Source organism: Ascaphus truei, chromosome 14 (assembly GCF_040206685.1).
Source record: "Ascaphus truei isolate aAscTru1 chromosome 14, aAscTru1.hap1, whole genome shotgun sequence".
Classification (NCBI taxonomy): Eukaryota; Metazoa; Chordata; class Amphibia; order Anura; family Ascaphidae; genus Ascaphus; species Ascaphus truei.
The window spans coordinates 39,972,162-39,997,892 of record NC_134496.1 but is presented as its reverse complement, the minus strand read 5'-3'; the positions used below and the strand labels follow the sequence as shown (position 1 = coordinate 39,997,892).

At 44.3% G+C, this 25,731-nt stretch overlaps 1 protein-coding gene across 1 annotated transcript in view; it reads right to left on the bottom strand.

Moving 5' to 3' along the window:
* Positions 1 to 24,990, bottom strand: part of SCHIP1 (schwannomin interacting protein 1) — a 236,336-nt gene extending 211,346 nt beyond the window's left edge. The window contains exon 1 of the mRNA XM_075570578.1: positions 24,874 to 24,990. Coding sequence (XP_075426693.1) covers positions 24,874 to 24,882 — 9 coding nt within the window. The 5' untranslated portion in view covers positions 24,883 to 24,990. The remainder of the gene's footprint in view (positions 1 to 24,873) is intronic.
* Between the last annotated feature and the right edge of the window lie 741 nt (positions 24,991 to 25,731).

Here is a 25,731-nt window from a genome sequence, read left to right as displayed (position 1 = left end):
AAACCAGTTCATATTTGTTGGGATATTTGCTTGAATAAGAAAGTCCTGTTTTTCAGTGTGCCTGCGCAGTATGGAAATATCTGATAAGAGCTATTCATATTTATTTTCTGAAAGCAAAGAGCTACATTTTTTTTTTATGAATTATTCACAAAACAGCCAAAGATAAATGATTTGACTTCCAAATGTAAATGGAAAGAGAAACCCCGGAGCCTTCAGCACTTTTTTAATAGCCTGCTTCGCATTGAGCAGTTTTCTCTGGGGTTATTTCTTTTACAAATGAGCAATCAGTAAGAGCATATGCAAATTATGCCAGTTACATAAAAGCTAAAAAAAAATAATAATATTGTAATATTGTATTCATTTAAACTTGCACATTATTTACATGAATCAAGTGATTGAGCAAATATGATAAACAATTTAGCATACATTTACATAAGTTAATTATTCACTGGCAAATAGCTTAATGTTAAGTAAACATATTGAAGGCAAAGTTATGAAGATCCTTTAAAACCAATACACCTGCATGCATTAAATAGGACAATATTACATTAACCAGATAATACCCTTATTTTGCATCAAGTATACTGAATGTATCATCTTTATTTCTATTCCAGCACAAGAATACATCTAATATTAGTAACAATTTATAGCTACGCTTGTATTGGCAATTTTTCAAAGCCTTACAAGTTTGGCTGCGTATGTTAATGAACTCACAGTTTCTCAGGATCTTTATTTAATCTTGCAACTAAAAAAAGAGTACTGTAGAGAGGAACCTCACTCAGAAACCCCCTAGATGTTGTTAGCGTGCTGCCGAGGGAGTATGGGTATCAAGATAAAGAGATGTGCCTAAAGGAGACACCAAAGGTCCCTTCTATGTGCGCCTCTTAGAAGGGACCTTTGGTGCCTCCTTTAGGCACATCTCTTTAACTTAAAAAAGAGGAAGCTGTTGGGCTTGTACTATATGTCACATGTTGGTGACTGACTTTGCGGTCTTGTTAGTGGTATAATTAAAAAGGTTAGGGGAGGGGACTGAGAGCAAACTTGGGATTTTGGCTGGGCAGGTAGAACAAGGTAAGAGTACCTGTTGATCGTCTCTACCATTGAGCATCTCTATACACTTCTGGCTCCGCAGAAGTATTTTTTCCCCCTAGGGAAGTATAACAAAATACTGTTGATATGTGTGCCATGCTGGTATTGTGTGAAGTATTTCCCTACTGCTAACACGGCTATCACTGTGCTAGCTCCATACTCCATGCACAAATGTGTGATGCTTGATTGTAGGCATCTCTCATAAATGGTGTTGTGCATATGAACATCGTGCCACTCTGCAATCTGTCATACTGGAGTCAAGAAGATGTCAATCCTTTCAATTTCGCCTTCACTCTCTTCAGATGTTCCTTAAGCTATTTTAGAACATAAAGTGGGCCTGGTCTCCTATTTACTACTGTATGTCTAATTTGGGAGAGCATTGTGTTGACATTACAGGTATTCTCAAACCCAAGGAACCCAAAAGGTATACCAGGTATTTGTTCAGGATAACATTTTCACATGCACTTGCCGATCTATATATTAATTAAATGGTTTTCAACATTTTTTTAGTTAAGGAACCTCATGTGAAATTCTGAAGAACCTCCAACCTTCTCTAATAGCGCGGCTGAGATCAGATGCATTGTAAGGAACCCCAACCCTCTCTAATAGCATGGCTGAGATCAGATGCATTGTAAAGAACCCCAACCCTCTCTAATAGCATGGCTGAGATCAGATGCATTGTAAATTCTTCTGTATTTCATACAAATTTTCAAATGACCTGAAAGTTGCAGGGAACCCTTTAGGTATGCCCGGGGGAACCCAAGGGTTGAAAAACACTGTATTAATTGGCTATTTAGTGATCGTCTAAATAAACAGTAGTCTGGCTTTGTGTGAGGATTGCTGGAACCTAGACACCTTCAGCTGCCTGTGATAGAATGGAAATGAACATCATGTTTACACATATGTAACAGTTTGTGATACAAATTACTGGCCTCACTAAACAGGCATTTATTTTATTCACACGAACGCACCAATTACAAATCTCACTGCCAGAATAGTTAAATCTTTGAACTTTTTAGTAAAAGAGCTAAGAACACTCATAGAAAAAAAATCCATAGTATACATTTAAAATGTTTACAGTCCTTTGGTGCAACAACAAGCATGAAAGTGAAGAATCGGTATACACAGCATAAAACGTCTCATTAAAAGCTGACCACAATTGTTTTTATAGAACAGTTTCAACTGTAAATGTTACTCTCTATCCACGGCAATCTTCCCCCTCCTAGCCCACACCCAATATAAGCATACACCCTGGGCTACTCAAAAGCCTTGCCTTATCTATGGCATGGGTGCTCAGCTCCTGTCCTCAAGCCCCCTAACAGGTCAGGTTGTCAGGATTTCCCTGCTTCAGCACTGGTTGCTCAGTCAAAGACGGAGCCTCTGAGTCAACCGTGCTGAAGCAGGCACACACGTGTAACTGGCACTACCAAGGATGGTGGATTGAGACAGAGGGATATATGAGGAGGAACCCGGCTTTGATTCCAGAGACTTGTTGCAGAGTTCTCGGTTAGCCGAAGTGGACCATTTAAATATCCAAAGTCGTCCAAGGGTGTTCCAGAGACTTGCGGAGGGGAGCGACATCCGGAACTATGAAACTGCTGGCTCACGGAGATCGAGGCAGTTCTGCCCATACTACCAAGGACAGCGGCCCAAGTTGGGAACATGCATCAGGGGTAAGCTTCCTGACGGAGGTCCCTGCTCCTGGGACTTTAGGTTGGTAACCCAGGTGGGTGAGTTTGTGTGTGTGTTTTATGTACTGGAAGTTTGTGGAAACTTTTCAATAAATTCACTTTTGTTCAACTCTGCAGTTCTGTCTAGGGTCAGGCTTTAAGGATATCCCTGCTTCAGCACAGGTGGCTCAATGACTGTGCTGAAGCAGGGATATCCTTACAATCTGACCTGTTGGTGGTCCTAGAGGACTGGAGATGGTCACCACTGTTCTATATGGAATCCCAGTCTCTAAAGTCAGGTATAGCATTTAAAATTAGGCAAAGCTGAAGAAATGCTTTTTTCCTTATTGTCGTACAGCATATCGAAACAAATCGGTTTCCTATATAATTATTTAGCATTTTAAGACCAGTTGTTAAATCCATTACTGGACAGTATTCAAAATAAACTTATTTGCAAATATATTGGTTTGGCACATATCACATTTACAGTATGAGAAATGGTTTTCTGAATATGACAAGTACGAAAATGAATAAATGACAAAATGTCACAGACATTAGAAAACTTCGCAATACCTGTTCATCTGCTAGACATTTAAAAAATGGAAATGCTTGTTTTATGGGATCATCGTAGCGTTACATGCAATTTAGGTGTAGAAATTGATGATATTTCTGCAAAACCGTGGAAAATCAATATAATATAATTGGAATGTTAAAAGGCTAAATGCAATGGGATTGATTTTGCAGCCACAATGAAATATAAAATATGTTTAAAAAATCCCCAACTAGGAGATTCATAATTAAATGTGCAATATTGGCCTTAGCTATTGGATTTAAAATATAATAAAGTTTGGGGAAAAAAAGACAGACAAACTAGAGAAGTTGATTCCTTGCTTAGCACTTGAGCTGGGTGGACTGGTCCAATCCCCCTTACTGGATTTTCTCCATCTTTTTAGACAAAATCCGATCCCCCCCGTTGAAATCCCAGTTTGGATTTCAGCAACTTTCGCCCACACGGATTCTGTAAAATCTGTCCATGATCCTCAGATCTTCGGATTTAAAAAAAAGAAATCTGATGGATTAAATGTAAATCCGTTCCATGGAACGTGTGTATATTAAAACCAACATCGGATTCAATGTAGAGCCAACGTCAGATTCAACGTAGAGCCAACGTCGGATTCAACGTAGAGACAACGTCGGATTCAACGTAGAGACAACGTCGGATTCAACGTAGAGCCAACGTCGGATTCAACGTAGAACCAACGTCGGATTCAACGTAGAGCCATCGTCGGATTCAACGTAGAGCCAACGTCGGATTCAACGTAAAGCCATCGTCAGATTCAACGTAGAGCCAACGTCAGATTCAACGTAGAGCCAACGTCGGATTCAACGTAGAGCCAACGTCGGATTCAACGTAGAGCAAACGTCGGATTAAAGTAGAGTCAACGTCGGAACCAACGTCGGATTCAACGTAGAGCCAACGTCAGATTCAACGTAGAGCCAACGTCGGATTCAACGTAGAGCCAACGTCGGATTCAGCAAAGAGCCAACGTCGGATTCAACGTAGAGCCAACGTCGGATTCAACATAGAGCCAACGTCGGATTCAACGTAGAGCCAACGTCGGATTCAACGTAGAGCCAACGTCGGATTCAACGTAGAGCCAACGTCGGATTCAACGTAGAGCCAACGTCGGATTCAACGTAGAGCCAACGTCGGATTGGATGCCATTTGTTAGATTTGGACTCGGATTCCGATTTTCAGTAATAGGCAAATCGGTTTTCTTTCTTTTTGAGTCGGAAAGGAACTGGCCCACCTGCAGCGAATTCAAGTTCGAAGAAAAAAAATCTGCCCATCTCTACTCTGTCCATCAATAAGGACACGGGAATTGTTTTATAATAATAAGTAGCAATTCTTACAAATGTTGAAGGCAAGGGAAGATCATCTATTCTGTAAAAAAAAAAACATTTCACACATGAGGCGAGATGACATGGTTACACAAATAACCAAGAAACTGGAGTTTGGTGGGCAAGCTGATGCATTCTAGCAATGCACCAAGATTAATGACAGGGATTTTGAATTCTATACTAAAATCCATGGGGGAGAGATGTACTGTATCAGCGTAAAGAAAGTGCAAATACAAGTTTTGTTTTAACATATTGCATTATATGAAACTGCTACATAGATCTGATGCACATTGTTGGCAAGAAAAGTTTATGCCACCTCAGATCTGGCAGATTTTTTTTGACGCAAATATAAGATACAAAAGTGATATATATGTATATATATATATATATCTATATATATATATATATATATATATAAATAAAAACAAAAAGAAGCACAGGCTCCATAGCATATAACTGTATAAAACAATTGTGCATTTAAAAGAACAAGCAGCCCCGAGGAATTGCACTTACAGGATATTAAAACAAACACACATTGGAGAGAAATCTCTGTTGGGAGTCAACCACGAGGGTGGGGGAGTCCGGAACAAACAGGGTACACCTGATCAGTTAATAGCCATATACAGCTTCTAAAAAACACAAAATAACGGCGCCTAGATTAATATCACCTGAGTGATTAACCCTAGATAGTCCAGCCCTCACAGTCCTCGCATGCATGATCCAAACCTAGGCTTGTGATCTCGGGAGCAGATAAGTGTTCTCGTGTATTAACGGAGCAACGCTGATTGAGAAGACCCTAGGGAGTGATTCATGTTATAGGTTGGTTCTATTGCCTCTATTTTGCCATCATATGAGTTCCTAAGACTTTGGAGAGACTTTCCACTGCAGCACTACATGCGCAGGATGCATCAGAGAATCTGAGTCACGAGTCACGACGCATACGCATTGCGTCATCCGGCGGCAACGGCAAACAGCGGGTCTGTGAGCGCGCCAATGGGGTCACGCGGTGCCAACGTTTGAGGTCTGCAGACTCCCTGTGATACTTCTCCATCGGTTCTCTCTCGGAGGCTCCATTGCAGCTGGTGCTGCCTTACTGTTTACATTTCGTGAGTAGGATTTCAGTTTTAGACCCTCCGGAAGTGATCTTCTATCAGTGTATTTCTTCTTTTAAGTTGATTGTTATCACATCGATCATTTTTCATTAAATGTATCAGTTTTGATTGCAGCTATTTTGTTTATGTGTTGTGTGTTGTTAGTGTTTGTTTGTCTCATTAGTTTGTATTTCCAGTGTTGCACTATGATTTGTCTTTTTTATCCCCACATGTTATGAGCCATCAAGCAAGCCATCCTTGAATTCACTTGGACTGTGAGGGCTGGACTATCTAGGGTTAATCACTCAGGTGATATTAATCTAGGCGCCGTTAGTTTGTGTTTTTTGTGATTGTGTTGTGATCTGTGTGGGTCATTTATATCAGGCTGCCTAGTCCTTTATTTAAGGTTTTTTGTAAGTATTTTTAGTATTTTGTCACTAATTATATTTAAGCATTAGCGCTCTTCATACACAATTTTCCTTTTTTTCACCATATACAGCTCCTGCCACGAGCTGGCGCCGATCCGCTGCGTCTCTCAGTGCCTCAATGTCCTCTGCTCCTGCTTTAGTTAGGTGAAATAATAAGCCGGCTGAATTGCTGAAACGCCAGAGAACTCCTCGTGCCCGCACCCACCGTCCCTACAAATTTCGTCGCGCCTCGTGACTTCATCAGGGGTTTGATTGGTCCACAACAGCCAATTAAATAGGCAAACACTACGTGCTGATTGCGATGCAACGATACAACCAGGCAGGAGCCTATTTAATTAGCTGTTGTGGACAAAACATCCCCTGGTGGCCATTTTGGATCAGCCATCAACTCTGTGAACCAGCAAGGGGTGTAGCAGCTATCAGGATCTGGGCTAGCTAGTGGAAGCATCCTCCGTTTCCATGATGATATACTGCGCATGCGCGATCAGCAAAGGCACCTGCTTGGCACACGTAATCACCGCTGTAGAGGGAGTAAAAGAGAACTATAACCGCCAAAGTAAAATATGGAAAGTGGGGGAAGGTGAAGAAATAGTGAGGGTACATATGGGTATGTAGGATGAACAGTGAATACTGAGAGGAGAGGGTAGTGGAAAACAATGTGCACATAATCCATGGACAATGCATGACAGGAAACAGTACAGCAGGAGCCACAAGGCGTGGTGACAGGCATGTAAAGCTACATAAATAACTTGAATAAAGATGTCCAACAATAGTCTCTGATAATAGTCTATTCACAGAAAACAACCGAAGTTAAGGTCCTCATTAAGACACCTGGTTGACACAGCACCAAGCTTGTAAATCATTTTCGCCTCTAGTTGTAGTAGAAGCTTGCTTCTGTCTCCTCCCCTGTTGGGACATGTGCCTGTAGAATTGGCATACATCTGAATGTCTCACCCCACACGGACAACAACCATCGCTGGACCAGTGGAACCTACCTTTCCATTGTGGAGCTACCGGGTGCTGGAGTACCCGGCAGGTATCAACAAGTGCACCACCTTTGCACACGTTAGTTGTGGGCAGCGCTGTCTCACACATTGGGTGGGTTGCTTCTTGTGGACACCAGGGTGGTTGGGTCCCCAAGGGCCCCTCAGTACTTTGAAGAGATATCCCATCAGGTGGGGACATTGGTTGGAGGACACTGTGGGGTTACGGCCCTGCGAGGCCTAGTTGGTGGGGATGTGGTAGTATTGTTGGTTATCTTATGGTTACAGGAAACAGTTATTCTTATCAATGTGTGTATTACTATATTGGGTCCTGTGGCGGGGCTATCCAACATAGTTAGGATCCTGCACAGGTGGAGGCGCTGTCACCAGACAGACCAGACACACCCGAGGCTCTCAGCAGCGGAGGCTCATGCCTCCTGTGAGCCAAAGGTAACGCACCACACACACGGTAGCCACCATATCTCCCAGGGGGTGGGGGAAAGTGTGCTACATATATATATATATAAAAAGAAAGAGAAAAAAGTAACCCGTATGGGAGCACTCAGGTATGCAAAAAATTAATTAATTTATTTATTTGACACAATGCAAAGAAGAATTAAATAAACAGTACATGATTAAAAACACTTAAAAAATAGGCATGGACCCCTGTCACGGTTGTTCCCTTTTAAGCACCAATTAACAACACTAGGGAACGACATGCATTGTCGACCCTATACATGAGTAGAATAGTGACTTAAACAACACTAGGGTAAATCAAATAATTCACAATGGGTTATTGGGTTCAAAAGGCACCTAAACAGAGCTAAAGATAATTCACATCACACACCAAGCGGTAGACTAGTCAAAATATCATTGACAGTCACCAGGCAACACACATCTGCATGAATATACAACAATCTTTTGACCAGTACCTTCAGCATAAATCCTATGTGGGAAAGGTGGTAAATTGGAATATGATCCCTGGGTGTGTGGAGTTGTGTGAGTAGTAATATAGCATGTGTAGGAAAATGCCTAATGGACACCTATTACATAACCCTGTGTAAGTAGTCAGTGCCCCTAATGAAAAAATAATAATGAAAGTCACAGTCCAGAAAAATAATTAGCATTGGTGCTGGGTAACATAGTTACGTGAGCCAGTGGGTCAGGGGTCCTGCCTAGCACCCCCACTCCGACGCGTTTCGTCCAGAGACTTTGACTAGGAGTGGTGAGGGGACTCAAGCTGTATGCTGTTTATATAGTGATGTTTTTCGCGCCAAAAATGGATGAGGGAGGCAAAGGCTGCAGGTGTTTGAATGTATTATTGCTTATGTGCCGTGTCTGCGTGTCAGACTGGCACGCACGAAGTCAGCTCTCTGGTATGCGCATGCGCGGCTTGTAAGTATTAGATCCTGCCTTTATATCCAATGCGCATGTCCAGATGCCTCCCTCATCCATTTTTGGTGTATGCATCTAGACAGCACCAATAACAGTACTGGCTTCCTAACTAAAAACGGAACCATATTATATGTAGTGACGCTCAGATTACTATTGATTTTGCCGAGTGGGGCGCATACATCAGGCGCACCAGGCACCTTACTCTAGGGAGGTAGAGGGACAGTGTATAGGGGTCCCTAAACAATTCGGTCTAGACATCACGTGACATATAGGGACGTTACCCTTACATACATAGCCCCACCATACACGGCTATAAGCCAATACTACCTAGGTACCCTCCCACGCTGTGATCCTAACCCACTACAAAGGTTATACACCTTAATGATATTAATATGGGATTATGATGGGAACACCAGCAGAACTTATATGACAGTACACTAAACAACAGTCTTTTACAATTTGAATCACTCTCGTAGCTACACTGCACTACCCCGGTGCTCCCTCCGTGTTTCTAGCAACCACATAGTGGTATTTTAGACATTAAGTCTGTTGTATATATGTTTAATAAATATGATTTTATAATTGTGTATGGCTATGGAGTTATCTCCAAGGATTGAATGTTTCCTAGCCTAACTAACTGGTCTAGCGAGTGCAAATAGGCATCTTTTGGCCACCTCTGTGACCGCCCCTCTTTACCTACTTATATATCCCGTATGCACCCTATTATTCTCTCCCAGTAATATATTTTATTCCAATCCACGGAGAGCGGCAGCCAACCCTTGCCTTGCTATGTAAGACAAACAGGATATTTCTTTGGCTTATGGTGGCATAACTCATGAAAAAAGTAGATGCGAGGTTTTCCTTTCCCATCCCTCCCCCTTGTTTTTTCCTTCGTTATTTGAACATATATATATATATATCTCAAAAAACAAATAGACTATACCGTTCTGTGGCTAATGAAATGCTTTTATTTGTGCGAACTTTCGAGATACACAGATCTCTTCTTCCGGTGTTACAATGAATAAAGCAAGAGAGGTTTTTACTTAAAAACAGTGCATCTTGGAATGTATCTGACTGAAGCCTATCCCTCCCACCTGTATATATCAAACTAGCTGATAAACCCGGCGTTGCCCGTGAGTTAAATTTCCCGCTCCCTCCTCTCCCCCTATTTCTGTGCTCCCCCTCTTTCTCCGCCCCCCCCCCCCGAGGGACGGACAGTGGACAGGGGGGGAGGGACAGTGGACAGGGGGGGGGGGGCAGTGGACAGGAGGGGGGGTGGGGACAGTGGACAGGAGGGGGGGGTGGGGACAGTGGACAGGAGGGGGGGTGGGGACAGTGGACTGGAGGGGGGGTGGGGACAGTGGACTGGAGGGGGGGTGGGGACAGTGGACAGGAGGGGGGGTGGGGACAGTGGACAGGAGGGGGGGTGGGGACAGTGGACAGGAGGGGGGGACAGTGGACAGGAGGGGGGGACACAGTGAGACACACACACTTACAAACAGTGAGACACACACACACACAGTGTGACACACACAGTGAGAGACACACACACACAAATAGTGACACACACACACAGGTCTCAGTCCCGTGCAGTGCTCAGCGGCGGTTTTCTCGGGCGCAGGCCCCGCCCTGCAGTCCCATGCGGCGCCTTTCACGGGCGCAGTCCCCGCCTCCCCACAGTCCCGTGCGGCGCCTTTCACGGGCGCAGTCCCCGCCCCCTCGCAGTCCCGTGCAGCGCCGTAAGTGTTAAAGCTGTAGATGTATTAAACGTGAAGGCAATCATGAAGGCCCAATGCGAATGTAAGCCATAGGCTGGCGGCCATTTTATAATGTGAATGTAAATTAACACTGCGTAGGTGAACTTGGCTAGACGGGCGGCCATTTTGTAATGCCAATTCAGAGTGCGAAGGGGGAAAGGCAGTTGAATGCGGACATTTTGTGTAATGGTGTTTTACATTGTGAATGCGATTATGGATTTTTGGTGTGGCGGTCGCGGCTACAGGGAGTGTGGTGCGGCCGTGTGTGGCACAGGGAGTGTCGGCCGGGTGCAGGCTATGGCGTGCAAGGCTACAGTAAAATGTGCGCGGCTACAGGGAGGCTACAGGGAGAGTGGTGTGTGCGCGGCTACAGGGAGTGTCGGGCAGGCGTGTGTGCAGGGAGTGTCGGGCAGGCGTGTGTGCGGTCCGTGTGGGCGTGTGTGCAGGGAGTGTTGGGCAGGCGTGTGTGTGGTCCGTGCGGGCGTGTGTGCAGGGAGTGTCAGGCAGGCGTGTGTGCGGTCCGTGCGGGCGTGTGTGCAGGGAGTGTCGGGCAGGCGTGTGTGTGGTCCGTGCGGGCGTGTGTGCAGGGAGTGTCGGGCAGGCGTGTGTGCAGGTCCGTGCGGGCGTGTGTGCAGGGAGTGTCGGGCAGGCGTGTGTGCAGGTCCGTGCAGGCGTGTGTGCGGAGCTGAAGGCGTTTTTATTAGGTGGCGTATTTTCCGTTTTTATTGGTCTCAGGTGTGAGTGTACACGGGAGTGAACGGGGGTGACAGTGAGTGTGTGTGAAGCATGGTCTCAGGTATGAGTGTGTGTGAAGCATGGTCTCAGGTGTGAGTGTGTGTGAAGCATGGTCTCAGGTGTGAGTGTGTGTGAAGCATGGTCTCAGGTGTGAGTGTGTGTGTGTGTAGACAGGGGTGAGAGTGTGAGATGGATGAAACTTACCAAGGACTCCGCAGGGGTTCTCTGGGGGTATGGTGTCAGTGTGTGACAGTCAAGTAGGTGTGTGTCAGTGATGTCACTGTAGCTTTTGGCCAATGAGAGTCGTGTGGGGGCGGACACAGGGACCAATGTCTGTGTGTGTCTCTGTGGGTGTCACAGTGGAGCTTACCTCTTGGCCAATGAGAGTCGCGGGTGGGCGGGCACACCCACGGACGAATCTGATTGGCCACATCTACAACCCCACAAACTTCAGATTTATATATTAAGATAAAAAGATCACTTGTTACCACATTCACATCAGATGTGCTCACAAGTGATCTTTTTATTTGCTATACGGTGAAGGTTTATTGTCGCCTTTTTCACCCACCATAACTTAAAATGTGTATGAGAATATAATATATATATATATATATATATATATATATATATATATATATATATATATATATATATATATATAGTAAAAGGTAATCATGGGAATCTCAAAATGTGCTGGATTAGCAGTCAGTGATGAGATATTAAGGTGTGAAATAGGCCCAGCTGTTGCCATCTTTAGTTATGTTTAAAAGACCAGGGAGGCAGCTGGACACTAGTCATCCATCTGGAAACTATTGATTGTATAGCTGATGTTTAATATGAGGCGTTCATTTAGTCAATTAAATATATATTGAATACAGTATAAATTGAACATGTGCAATAACATTTTTTTTGTCCTGATCCAAAATAGCTTATGAAGAACAGCTAAGGAAGGTGCCAAGAACCTTAATGTGGTTAAGGAGCATACAAGGAAATATAACAAGAGACATTGGGGGACTATGTGTTCAGCAAATGGCAATATAATTACCCATAAGGTTACCAACACATGTTCTCGTTTTGCTCTACCCTTGGCCCAAATTGGTTAATTCAGTTGCAGTATTCAATTAAATCTCAAAATAAAGATAAGATTAAAAACTAAATGCATTTTATTTAAGATTATCCATATCCAGCAGCAATCCCACCTAACAAATGACTTATTTTTTTTTATTTCTTTTTTTACAAATGAGAGGTAATACGTGTTTGGTATTACCTCGTTGGACATACTGTAGAGACCTGACCGGTTTGGGGGCCGTGGGATTTCCCTGAGCAGAGCTGTTGCTAGGGGGCTGGGCAGCTTCCTCCCATCCTGATTGGCTGCTGCTGGGTAATGCAGCCAAATCAGGAGGATGTGTCAGGAGCCTGAGGGTGGGGCCAAGGAGAGGAGGAAACAGCATGGAGCGGAGGTGTGTGTGTGTGTCTCGAGCGCGTCGCACCTTTCACCATTGTGTCCAGTAATTTTGGACAAGCCGCCTGGCAACCCCATTTATGCATCAAATATTTTACCAGGAAAAAATACAGTGAGACGCCTCATTTTCAAGTATGCGCTGGGCACAAAATAATGCTGAGGACAGTACTAGTTATAGTTAGAAATCTTCTTTAAAGTAGGAAACAGCTGTAGTCTAGAAAAAGCTTTAGCCATGAGACGGATTTCCGAGACTCCGGCACATTATTCCAGCAGTGGGGTGTTCGGTACGAGAAGGAAGAGCCACCGGATTCTTTATTGAAACTAGGAACCATAAGCAGGTTTCTGGCGGTGGATCTAAGGAGATAAGTGCTGTGTACAGTGGGAGTGAGAAGCCTGCTCAGGTAATTGGATAACTTGCCCAGAAAGTATTTGAAGGTGAGACAGGAAAGATGAACGTGGCATCTGGACTCAAGGGATAGCCAACCTAGTCCAACACCCACCCTTATGACATATTAATTGAAGTTGCATAATAAGACAAAGCAGCATATTGAGTTGTAAATAATGTCAAGTTTGTCGAGGTGAATTTGAGGTGCTTTGCCACACACTATATTCCCATAGTCAATAATTGGCATCAGCTGTGCAATGCGCTGACCAATGGGTTTAGGGATTTAGACATTATTTCTTCCAGTTTGGGATAGATTTTGGACCGAATGTTAGATCGGAGTTCAGCCACATTCAGAAATATTTAACGTGAGTAACCGAGGCAAGCTTAGTGTTAGGGCAGGTCCTGATCAGTAGCTTTGTCATGGGAAGCGTTAGAAATGTAACCTTAGGCTAAGGCCCCGCTCCCAGAGTCAGCGCGCCCGCACTGCAGACAGGCGGTGCGCTGACACTACACAGACCATGATATGCGGTCTGTAGGGAGCCAGAGCGGGAGGTGGGCGGGAGTGGGAGGATTGACAGGGAGGGGGGGCGTGGCTTGAGCGGAGGGACCCGCTACTCTCCCCCCCCCTCCCTCCCTCCACAGGCTACAGGAGGGAGCTGCTGGTGGTAAGTAAAACACACACACGCAGGCACTCATACATACACACACACACACACAGGCAGGCACTCACGCACTCATACACACACACACACACAGACAGAGGCAGGCACTCACGCACTCATACACTCATACACACACACACACAGACAGAGGCAGGCACTCACGCACTCATACACACACACACAGACAGAGGCAGGCACTCACGCACTCAGGCACACACATACACACACACAGACAGGCACGCACGCACTCAGACACACACACAGACAGGCATGCTGGTTTCACTCCACACTCCTCCCCGCTCCCCGAAGCCTCTCCTCCTCCCAAAGCCTCCCCTCCCCATTGGCTTACAGCCACACCACGTGACGCGTCAACGCTAGACATCACCATTTTCTTGTGTCCCCTAGCGGCTGACGCACCACAGCGTGTAGTGCGCTGTGCCGCCAGGGGGGACCGGGACCGGCTCGCGAGGATTCCCCTGCTGGTGGGGAACTCGCGTGTGGCCGCCCGCGCCAACGAGCGCAGCGGGACCGAGGCCTTAGTCCCAAGTACCGTAGTTACTGTTTGGTCAGTGTTTAAAAACAGTTTGTTTTGACATTAACCCGTGCGAAAAGGGCTAGCAATTTATTGCATGCTGCTCTGGCAACTGTGGGGTTAACATGTGTTCTAACAATGCATTTCTTTGCAACTCAGGCAGTGGAGAGGATAAGGAGCCCTCAGTGTCTACCAGAGCTGTAATTACATGTAGGTTGAATTAAAAAAAATGATAACCTGTGAGTTTCCATGACAATTGACCAGCAGTTATTAATAGAGATTTAGAAATAAGGGCACTTTACATATACAGTACTCATAATGGAACAGAATAATTATCTAAACCAGGGGTGGCCAACTCCAGTCCTTAAGGGCACCAACAGGTGATGCTTTCAGGATGTCCCTGCTTCAGCACTGGTGGCTCAGACGCCACCTGTGCTGAAGCAGGGACATCCTGAAAACATCACCTGTTGTTGACCCTTGAGGACGAGTTGGCCACGATTTCCCGGCTTCAGCACAGCTGTCTCAGAGGCTCAGTGATTGAGCCACCTGTGCTGAAGCAGGGATATCCTGAAAACCTGACCTGTTGGTGGCACCTGAGGACTGAAGTTAACTACCCCCGGCCTTAGGGCTAGACGGCTGCATTGGGCCCCTGGGCTCCATCCTGTCTGCGCCAGGATACAACTTTTACCCGACCGGAGGGGGGAGCTGGAGGAGGGAGTGCGCCCCCCCTCCCCATCCTCCCCTGGTCAGAAGTTGGATCCCGGCACCGACAGGGGGCCGCCTCCGCCTCCTGCAGCATCATGTCGCCATGGCAATGTGACACATCACATGACGCTGTGACACTACCGGAGCGCTGCTGGTTGCTAAGTCCCTGCTGCCAACATGCCACCTTTGGCCCTGCAAAGCCTAAAGCCGGCCCTAGTACCAGGTATGATACTGTATCTTTGTATTAGTTAGAAAGTGCAATGCGGTATCTATTTTAGGCGAGCAGCCTAGATTGTATAATGTGAATAATTACGCGTTTTTCCAGCAGTTCGCAAGAAAATATTATTTCAGTTGCCTGTAAGGTACCAACAGAAAATCTGTCCCTTTCGCTTCTAATAGAACAACCTGCTGAAGAAAAGAACCTCTCTCTGTCACTGACATTTCCGAACTTGGGTTTTATCTAGAAAATGAATGTGAAGCTGCAAACGGTTCTAGAAAACCAATATTTGTAATTAAAAACCAACAGAAGAATATTCATAAGGTTTCATGTGACAGAAGCTGTCAGAAAGGCCTGTGTGTAATTGTTTTTTTTTTTTATTATTATTATTTGAATATGTTCTACATCCCGGTGATAAATGTGCAGTCTATCCAATGCGCAAGAAAAATTACACTGACTTCATTATGCTGAAGGATTGGGTCACATCCATCATCCTCTTGCCTCTGCTTTAGTTTTAATTACAACGCTTCACTCAGGAATGTGAATTCCAAGTCATAAACCTCCCAGGAAAGTAGGTTTTAATTTGCAGAACAGCAGTTAAATGCTTGGCTTCAATGCCATTGATTTGGAATAAAGATAGCACATTTTAGGCTCATAAATAACACAAACATTAGGTGCCTGGGATTTTCCCGTCCTTAAAATCACTCGTCGTGTTTTCTCGTGATATGTGGGGATATCCAGAAGTTATAAAGATGTTCAGTTAGATTACATACTGTACAGGTGCGCCGAAGAGTATTCTAAAACTTGCCTTGGAAAATCTGGGGCAAATCACCAACAAGACCCAGGTACATGCTGGGTACATGCTGCAACATTTCAGTGACATTTCTGCAGAAAGACTAATGGCCCATCCGACTAACAGCAGGGGTCCCTGGCAGTCCCATTCAAACTGAATCGGCGCACCTCTACCCTGCTCACGAGTTTAACATACCTGCACAGGTCACAGGGAGGCTTCAATAACTGACATTTGGGGGTTTATGAGAAAAGCAGCATTAAGTGGGTCGTATCTGACTTCAAAACAGTGGGACAGTGAAGTCTGAAGCTGCTGATGTGAGGAGTGTGACCACTTTATAGCGAGAGAGACCCGGCCCAAATGGGTGACACTGGATACATTTGGGCAGATGAAGTAGATCTGTCAAGTATCTTTCATAAAATTGTGCTTTTTTTCATACGTTTGCCACTTTAACCTGCAAGTCTATTCAGCACTGAAAAGGTCCCTGTCCGTCGCCGAGTACACAAAATATAAATGGATATGGTTCATATGATGGATCCAAATTGGTGAATTATGACCAGCATTTATATAGATGGAAAAATAAATAGTCTTATTCACTTTGGTACATAAGACCCGTGAAGTCAAGCAAAGATTCGAGCAATGTGAGATTTTAGCATTGCACAGCTACTTTACTTTATTCAATGTGATTCCACAAATGTGTCTTATGTAATGCTGAAATCCTCCAAATAACATCAATGTAACATTTGTAGGACTAATTGAACATGCAGTATACTCACCGACACATACTTTGGATCAAAATGACAGACATCATAAAACCTCCGAAGGCAGATGTGACAAGTACTTGCTACCAGCAAGGATTACTGAACGCTTGAGTTTAGAGAAGCATGCAGCTGATTAAACCATTTAGCCATTACATATGTCAGAATTAGAGATGGGTGAATCCGCCCAAATCCTTTTTTCCGGATTTTTCGCAAATGGCCCACGCAGATGGCGAATGCACTGCCGCCATGCCGACTGCGAGGCCTGCAAGAGCCAATCTGGCGAATGCACGATCGGCTCTTGTCAGTCGTGCAATCGGTGTGGGACATTTGCATATCGGCTCTGGCCATTTGCAGGCCGACCGCGCATGCGCGAAAATTGGTTTGTTTTTTTTAACTGCAGAAAAATGGTCTCTTTGTCTCTCTCTCATTGCTCTGATCTTTAATCATCAGACACAACTGGTCAGTGACTGGTCAGTGGCTGCCCAGCAGCTGTACAAGTTTCGCAGTGCTGAAAGGGCGAGAGGGGCTGTCGGAGGGGTCACTGACAAGTCGGGTCTAATAATTCGAGTTAAGCGCCGGTTTCTAGGGCCCTGCCTTTTTTGGGGCCTTGCGGGGAGATTAACGTGTCAGATAGCTGTGTATTAATCCTTGTCACCTATACAAGTCACGTGCTCACAGGCGTGTGCCGTTGCTGACAAGCGGGGCGATAACAATGTTTATTTTTGTTGATATAAGAGCTTTTAGGAGTTTTGTTTATTGCCTGCAGGACCAACAAAACACTAAAAAGTGAGTGACCTGTGTGCGTCTGCGAGAGGAGAAACTGCTTCGCTGGAAGGCCGCGAGGTCAGAGGCCTTCCCCATGTGACAGCCTCCTTATAAAAAGGTCTCGCCCGAGGACACCCCACCAATGGAGTGAGTTATGTGGAACTCGTGTTTACTAGAGCTATGTTGAACTCTTGTTTTTAGAATATTGTGTTATTTCAGCTGTTTCTATAAGAGGATTCAAAGTTGTGTTTTACTGATTCATTTATTTAGGCGTTCGAGTGCAAAACACAGGGTCTTCTGCCCTTGTTCTGTAGGTCGTGTATGTACATTTTTGCCCTGTTGCCTGAATACATTACTAAGACTGAGCAGGGTCCTGCTTCATCTCTCGCCACAACAGACCTGAACCCTTCCTTGTAACCTGGTGCAAGGAAGGGGTAGGGAAGTCTGACCATGCTGTACCAGCCTTAGTGCAGGTGCGTTATATTATATTATTATAAATTATATATTCTTTATGTAGAGAACAATCAATGCTTTGGCGAGTCTGCGATACTGCCAAGCGGGACTCCCATTGCCTATAACGGGAGTTTGTGCAACCAGGGCTGCCAACAGCTTTACCGGGGCCCAGAAATAGAGTTTCCACTGAGGCCCCTTTCTCTTACACTCTCCCCCCTTCTATTCATCTCCCCATCCTCTCCCTCCATGTATTTTTCCACCCATGTCTCGCTCACCCTCTCACTCATCCCCTTCCCTCTCTTGCACCTCCTCTTCCCCTCCCTCGCTCACTTACTCCCCTTCCCTCTCACGCCCCCCTTACTCTTGCAACCGCTCCTCTTCTCTCACTCAATCCCACTCCCTCCTTACACTAAATCCCCCACACCCCTGCTCACACTCAATCCCTCCCCCCACCCTCCATACCCACCTGTCTTCAGTCAATACCTCCCCACACACACACACACACACACACACACACACACACACACACACACACATTTTATCTTGGGGGTAGGCCTCCGATGCAGCATCGATCGCAGAGTGGGGGGGGGGGGTGTAACTGTGTGCAATAGATCCCCGATGGGCAGTATTCCAGTTCAATGAATAACCCCCACTGTGTGCATGTAAAGAATACATAATGTAATAGGAAAAATACCCTCCTCCGATTTATTTAATCAGACTATATACTGTATAACACTTAAAATACCATCTAAAAATGGTAGTGCAGTTGTTTTTTTTACCCTTACTTAAAATGGATTGTTTTCATCCAAGCTTCCCTCACCCTTCCCTGTCACTGTATTACTTTTCATCTCAACAGAGATTTGTCAGATTGAAACCTTTGAAAATACTCTGAGCTTAGCTCCCCATAATCATTTTAGCTCAGCACATAGCTGGTCTCCCTTTACAGATTACATTTTCCAGTGAATTCAGTCTGTCAGATGTACTTCTATTTACTCCTACTAGAACTAGTCTGTTCTGCCAAGTAGGACACGGTCAGGACCCGCTGTTGCGGCCGTCCCCCTTTGGTACGGGCACATCCGTGAAATTGTTGACATTCTATTTTCCCTTCGCCTCAACCAAGATGGCCAAAAACAGTGGTCTCAGTCGCCGTCAACAAAAAGGTGGCTGAAGACAGGTAGTGGTCTCGCTTCGCCCTGAACTAAAATGGTGGTAATTGGCTACACCTGTCCTAGGCCTATATCTTGCAGCTATTTGCTACTAGTCAGTGCCCAAGCAAGGTGTTCGTTCCCTTGGATCGCGCCCCAGACTTTGCCTTGTACTCTGCCTGCCGTGACCCTTGGACCGTGACCCCGATAACGTCCTCTGCACCCTGACCCGGCCTTGGCTTGTGACTCAGATTTGCCCCCCTGTATCAGGACTCCAGAGGCCTGTGGTCGGTAACCTCAGCGCTGCGGGTTCGGCACAGACAATACTTATTTATTCCTGGTACTCCCAACCCTTAACTAAAATAGCTTCTAAGGGCAAAAGATTTGCAGGTCAGGAACAAACATTTATAACCAGCACTTTCAACAGAAGTGTCTTGTGGTTAGTAAGTGGCTAGTGGTTGTACCAGCAGTAAGAAGTAGCACTATTTGAAGATGATAGATAGGATATTATGCATCTCCGGCTGTCTTCAGAGCTAAAAGGTTTACCCCCCGGAGAACCCTCTACTTAAGTAATGGGGGAAATTAGGGATTGATAGAGATACAGTATATATATATATATATATATATATATATATATCTATATATAAATATATATATTATCAATCCCTAATTTCCCCCATTACCTCAATAGAAGTAGAGGGTTCTCCGGGGGGTAAACCTTTTAGCTCTGAAGACCCCCGGAGATGCATATTAGTGTAATTCCCAGTGTTCTCCCTAGACACAAACGGCTGTCCAATAGGAGTCTGCAATGCATGACACTGCGGCCCCCTGTTGGCCCACGGGAGCTGGAGGCTGTTTTGAACCTCAGAAAGGGGAGAACGCCGGTATATACACCGGTGTCTCCAAAATCCGGGAGTCTCCAGAGATAAAAAAATAACCCGGGTTCAGCTCCGGGCGACTCCCCGGTACCAACAATGTCAAAAAGACATGAAGTAAAAAGGTGACCCACTGTGTGCTTATTTACATGTAATTTCCCAGAATTCCTGGTTGCAGCAGAAGCACTGAATGCTAAGAGATGATGGTTAACAGCAGGGCTACAGACCTGTCTGAGATGTGAATATGCTTACCAGTGGTATTTTTATTTGCTGTATACTGTACGGTGGAGGGTTGGGGGCACTTTTTTTTTACCCACCATAACCTATATAATGTGTGGTTGGAATGATGTACAAATCTGGCGAGTCTGCGATAGCTGCTCTTCACCAACTAACGTTACAAATGAAAAAAACATGATGGCGATGGACCATGAGATGAAAACGCTGGCTTTCAGATTAGTACGGTAATCTCACGTTCTCTCGGGTTCTGTGTTTGGTGTGTGTCCGGCGCACAGCGTTTTGCTTTCAGTGAGAAACGAACGTGCAAACTTTTTGCTGTGGAGCAAAAAAAAAAAATTCATAAAAGTTTGATGAATCCCCCATTGTGAGCAAGAGCAAAATGTTTCCTGCCCCAGGCGGCTGATACACATTGCTTTTCTGTGACAGCACGACCGACATGAGGTTCCTCCGCATCAAAGTTTAATTACCATTCTCTCTTGCAGTCTGCAGCCGATATGCATCACGGTTTCACATCCCTGAACTACTGCTGTGCAAGACATATTGATGTTTTCTGAACAAACAGTAATGATAACAGTGAAAAGAACAACCTAAAATATTAACTTTGCTGTGCTCTCCGCATCTTGCAGGCTCATTCTTTTGCAGTTTGGGAAAGTGATCTCATTCTGTTATTTGCGAGTGAGCTGCAGTAAAAAAATAAAAAAAATAATTAAAAAGCCTCGGCACAGTGGTTCAGTACAGGGGAGAAAAATGCCGTTAAGCGGGGCTATTTTGATTGGGTTATTCGTGGGAATTGAATTAGAGGACCTTTAATGGGGTTCCTTTTTTTTAGGGATCAACAAGAAAATGTTGGTAGTGGTTATAATGGAAGGATTAGGATCTGGCTGGAATGCTAACGGTTGGGTATTACTTTGTCTACCAAATTGTTTCATTGAAAGCGGAATGATTTATTGTAGTTTAATATTAAATATAAATTCATTTTTCGACGGTTCCAGCCCCTTTTTCTCCTTCAAAAACACCACGAATGTTAACCCTTGCCATGCTAGTGGACCTTGTAATACTACAATGTGTAAGCAAAGGGGCAGAGCCCTATAGACTACATATTGGGAAACATTTCCAAAGCAAGAATACAAATTGGATAAGACGGGAAGCTTTTCAGTTCATTTTTTTCCTCTAACAAATCCCACACGTTTGCCGGACTGTGTGACGCTGGGGCTGCATCACGGAGCACCCAACGCCTCAATGCACCAGATATTTCTTCACAGATTGAATACAGAGCATTCAGAGACAGAAAATAGAGATCGGCGAGATTTCGAAGCCACCGCACACAATATTAATATCTGTGAAGACAAAGAGTCTGTTGTTGGTCCATTATAACAGCGCTGAGCAAACTTTTTCAGCTGCTGCCCCCTTCCTGGGAGACGCAGCGTTCGTGTCCCTCCCCGAAGGCACGGCTTCAAATGACGGTGTGGGTCACGTCATTTGATGCGCGTTGCCACGGCGACGCGTCGCCGAAGACCCGGCTACCAGTAGGTAAGTGAGGTTACAGAGGCCTCCCCCGGCATTAAATTAAATGCTTGGGGGAAGAGCACGGGGCCTCTGTAACAGCCCGCGCCCCCCCCCCCCCCCCTGCAAATTCTCCCGCCCCTCCTGGGGGGCGTGCCCCCCAGTTTGCGCACCGCTGCGATAATAAGGTAGCCCAAATCTACACTTCTCCAGGATTTGTTGAGCTTCTAGACCAGGGGTTGCCAACTCAAGGACCCCCAACAGGTCAGGTGTCAGGTTTTAAGGATATCCCTGCTACAGCACATGTGCTGAAGCAGGGATATCCTTAAAACCTGATCTGTTGGTGGCCCTTGAAGACTGGAGTTGGCCGCCATTGGTCTAGACTTTTGCACAGCTACGTTTTGCACAACACTGTATGATTTGTATACAGTGTATATATATATATATTTATTATATATATATATATATATATATTCTACAGTTAGACAAGGTGATGCGGTATTCAGGTTATATGTACCCATTTTGTCATTATAGGCATATTGGTCTTTTTACGTCTTTCTGGAGCTCACAAATGCAAATTAGTAAATGCATTTGAAACATTTATGGTATATGATGAAGTACTTTCTCTTCCCATCTAAACTAGGGACATCGGTGGTCTTCAAATCTAATTTGTAGCAGTAATTCTGAATATCGTTAGAAGGTTATAATGTAAAACATACACAATATTGATTTTGCATTGCAGAAAATGGACTGCATGTTGTAGTGGACCTGGCATTTTAGGACAAAATGCTCTACGCCAAAGAGAAAATAAAGACATTTTAGACACTTAAAGGCAATTCATTTCTTCGTTTCTGTGAATGTTCCAGTGTGTGATTACTGGAGCAGGGCAAATGTCTTCAAGTTTGTATTGCAAAGGTTCACGGTTTTCTCTTACACTTTGCACTATTGCAAAATGTAAGCAAAAGGTCACATTGCTCAGGAGTGCACGAAAATAATTCAATGCAACCTTTTTCCAGGTGACCATGAGATCTTGGGACTTTCACCGGAATATTGCCAAAATCTCAGTATAGAAAGGGCCGTGCGATCTGATGCCATTTGTTCCTGGTTCGGACTTTGCAATGAGCATGAACTTTTAATATCTGCAAATGATGATGCCCGATTTGCATACTTCCATGAAATAAACCGCACAGCTCTAGTGATTACTGGTGCTATGTTGCTTCCTCTCGCCCCTGATGATAATAAATAATAAATATATGACCGTGTGTGTATAGCTTCTTCTCATTCCAAAACACATTACAATGATACTAACCAGGCATTTCCCCAGCTACCTCAGAGGTGGAGAACTGGCAGGATATTTCTGGCACTTTAGTCAATATGGAAAACTCCGTAGATGAGTGGCGAGAAACCCCCAATGATTTGATTATTAGCCAGTTATAAGTAGGTAAGTGGAGGCACAGGGAAGTAATTGGGTCTCATCACAATCGCTGAAAGTGGCGGAGGGTGAAATTGAAGCTTGTATGTTCAAGACCAATGCCTCAACCATTTAAAAACGCCATCTTTTTTGAGCCCATCTGCCATTCTCAGACACGGACCCATCTAATGAGCTGTATTTCAGTTATCTTTTCTATAAATCCAAGAAAAGCAGCACATCCTGCAAACCATCTGGTTGTCTGCAAGACTAATATGATCACAGAGACTACTGTGAATAGCAGCAAAGAATTGCACACACTTTTTAACAACATGTTTTTTCTATCCACGATGCAGATTCAGAGTCATATTCTCACACTTGCTGAATGCTGACTATATCCGTTGAAGTTGTAATATAAAGAAAGAAGGGGGAGGGTAACTTCTCTACACCAGCATAATACTGTATGTCTAGGTATAATCAAGCAGTGAAGGCATGCAACCAGAAGATTCAAAGTTGGTGACCAGAAAGGTAGCTGAGAACGAAGTAATTCCTCTTAATTGGTGCACAACCCAATAGTCAAGTGGTGTAAATGTCATTTAAATTAATTGCAGTGATATGATGCAGAGTATGTATTTATTTACATAATGCTGACAGTGTACTCAGCGCTTCACAAAGACAATACAATACAAGGAATTATAATAATACAATAAGCACAGCACAGTCAGACAATAGGATAGGAAATCCCTGCCCCGGAGAGCTTGCAATCTGAGTGGTATAATGGGAGAGTTCCAGAGACAGCAGGTGAAGGAATAAGTGCAGTAGATGGCACTGCTTGACCACAATGGTTGGTAGGAGTGACTGTGGGACAGTAGCCACGAGTTCAGGCTATTGGGATGCTTCTTTTGTGATATTTTAATGAGTCTTCAGTGTTCCTGAGGACTCATTAAAATATACCTTTTATTCAGCTAATTAAAATAAGTACAGCTTCAAGGAAATAAACCCATGTGAGACAATTGATTAAAGACAATGCAATTGTGTCACACCTGATGTAGCTACCTGGCTGTGCCAGAAAGCACGGTGTGTTTGGAGAGACAGTGCAAGTCTCTCACTATCTAGTAACAATCACTTGGAATGATATAGTGTTGTACCTAGTAATAATGCGCTCCAACCTATGGCAATCAGGTACACACCGTTATTTCTGGCATAGCCAGGTAGCTACATCAGGGTTTATTTCCTTGTAGCTGTATTTATTTTAATTAGCGGAATAAAAGGTATATTTTAATGAGTCCAAACAGGAACACTGCATGATATCAATGCTATTAATTTAAATGGTATTTACATCTTTTGATTAGTGTGGGCACCAAGAGAAATGACTTTTCTCAGCTACCTTTCTGTATATCTATTGCAGGCATCTAGGCGCCAAACACACTACTGTACATGTGCTATGATTCAAGGTCTACCTGAGATGCACTGAACTCAATCTTACCAGCTCCATGATGCTTTCAAGCCAAGTAACAGCATGCTACCTAGAGCTGGATCATAGCACTGCGTTTATAACCACTAGATGTGAAATATAGGGCATTTCGAATGAATATAGTCTCTTTGCTTTATGAATTTAGGTTGAAGATATTTTACAATCTTATCTGCCATTCTGCTGTGTCCCACTCCGCTGATTTGCTAAAATACAAAGACATATTAACCCTCAGGTTTCATACACTGCTTTGCTGTGATGTTTCACGTACACCTCCCCCCTAGCAAATCTACCTATGTATCTTTTGCTGACAACTACAATAAATAGCATCATGTGTCCCAGGAGCCACCCTGACATTTTTCATTCAATTAGTTCAAAAGACAAGACAGAAAAGCACCGAGCATTACAAGAAAATCACCAAAGTGGCTTATTTAGGAAATGAAACACATTACCAGGCGCATATTGAAGTCGCTGGACAACCTGCAGGGATACAAGACGGAGCTGATGTGGATGGTATTCCTTGGGATCAGTGGGCTCGATGTGACTGCTCCTGTGTACGAGGTGAGTCTGAGACAGCAGCTCTTTCACTAGAGCTCATTCAAGGGATCAGCCTAGAAGAAGGAGAAGGAAAAAAAAAAAAGAACCAGCCCATAGACAGCTGAAGAAGAAACTCTTGGCACCTCTCCAGCTGAGCACTATGGTATTCAGAGGTGTGCAGTGATGGAAACCTGGATGTTAACACTGATGCTGATCCTTCTAATGGCTCTGCAGAACTAAGCAGGCTACAGTGCTGAGCTCATGTTAACCCATTCACTGCTTGCATGGGGGCTGGTTATAGAATGTGTACAGTACAACAAAAAAAGACAAATCATTAAAGAAAAAATGTCAAACACAGCAGATGATTGTTAAAAAAAAAAATTATTCCTTTGCTAGCTAACTGACATTTAATAATGCACAATTTTAGGACCAGGCGGGTACCTTTTGGAAGATGATTTAGGTAGAAAACTGATATTGCGTGGTCTTGTACCTATATTGGGGATCATTGCACCCCATCAGCTGCTTGCACCCTATTTCTATATATTCTAGCTCAAACACACAGTATATTAGGTAGTTGGACAGCATGGATATTTTACAGACTGTCTGTAGGGTCTTTGATGGTTTTTTAGGTGCAGTAAAACAGATATGGAATTTCAATTCAATCAACATCAGAAGCCTCTCTGCAGCCAGCGGTTCTGAGATACATTGCAATGCAGGTATTTGGATGAGGTTTATGTGATAGTCAAGGAGATATTATATTGGGTAATGTATGC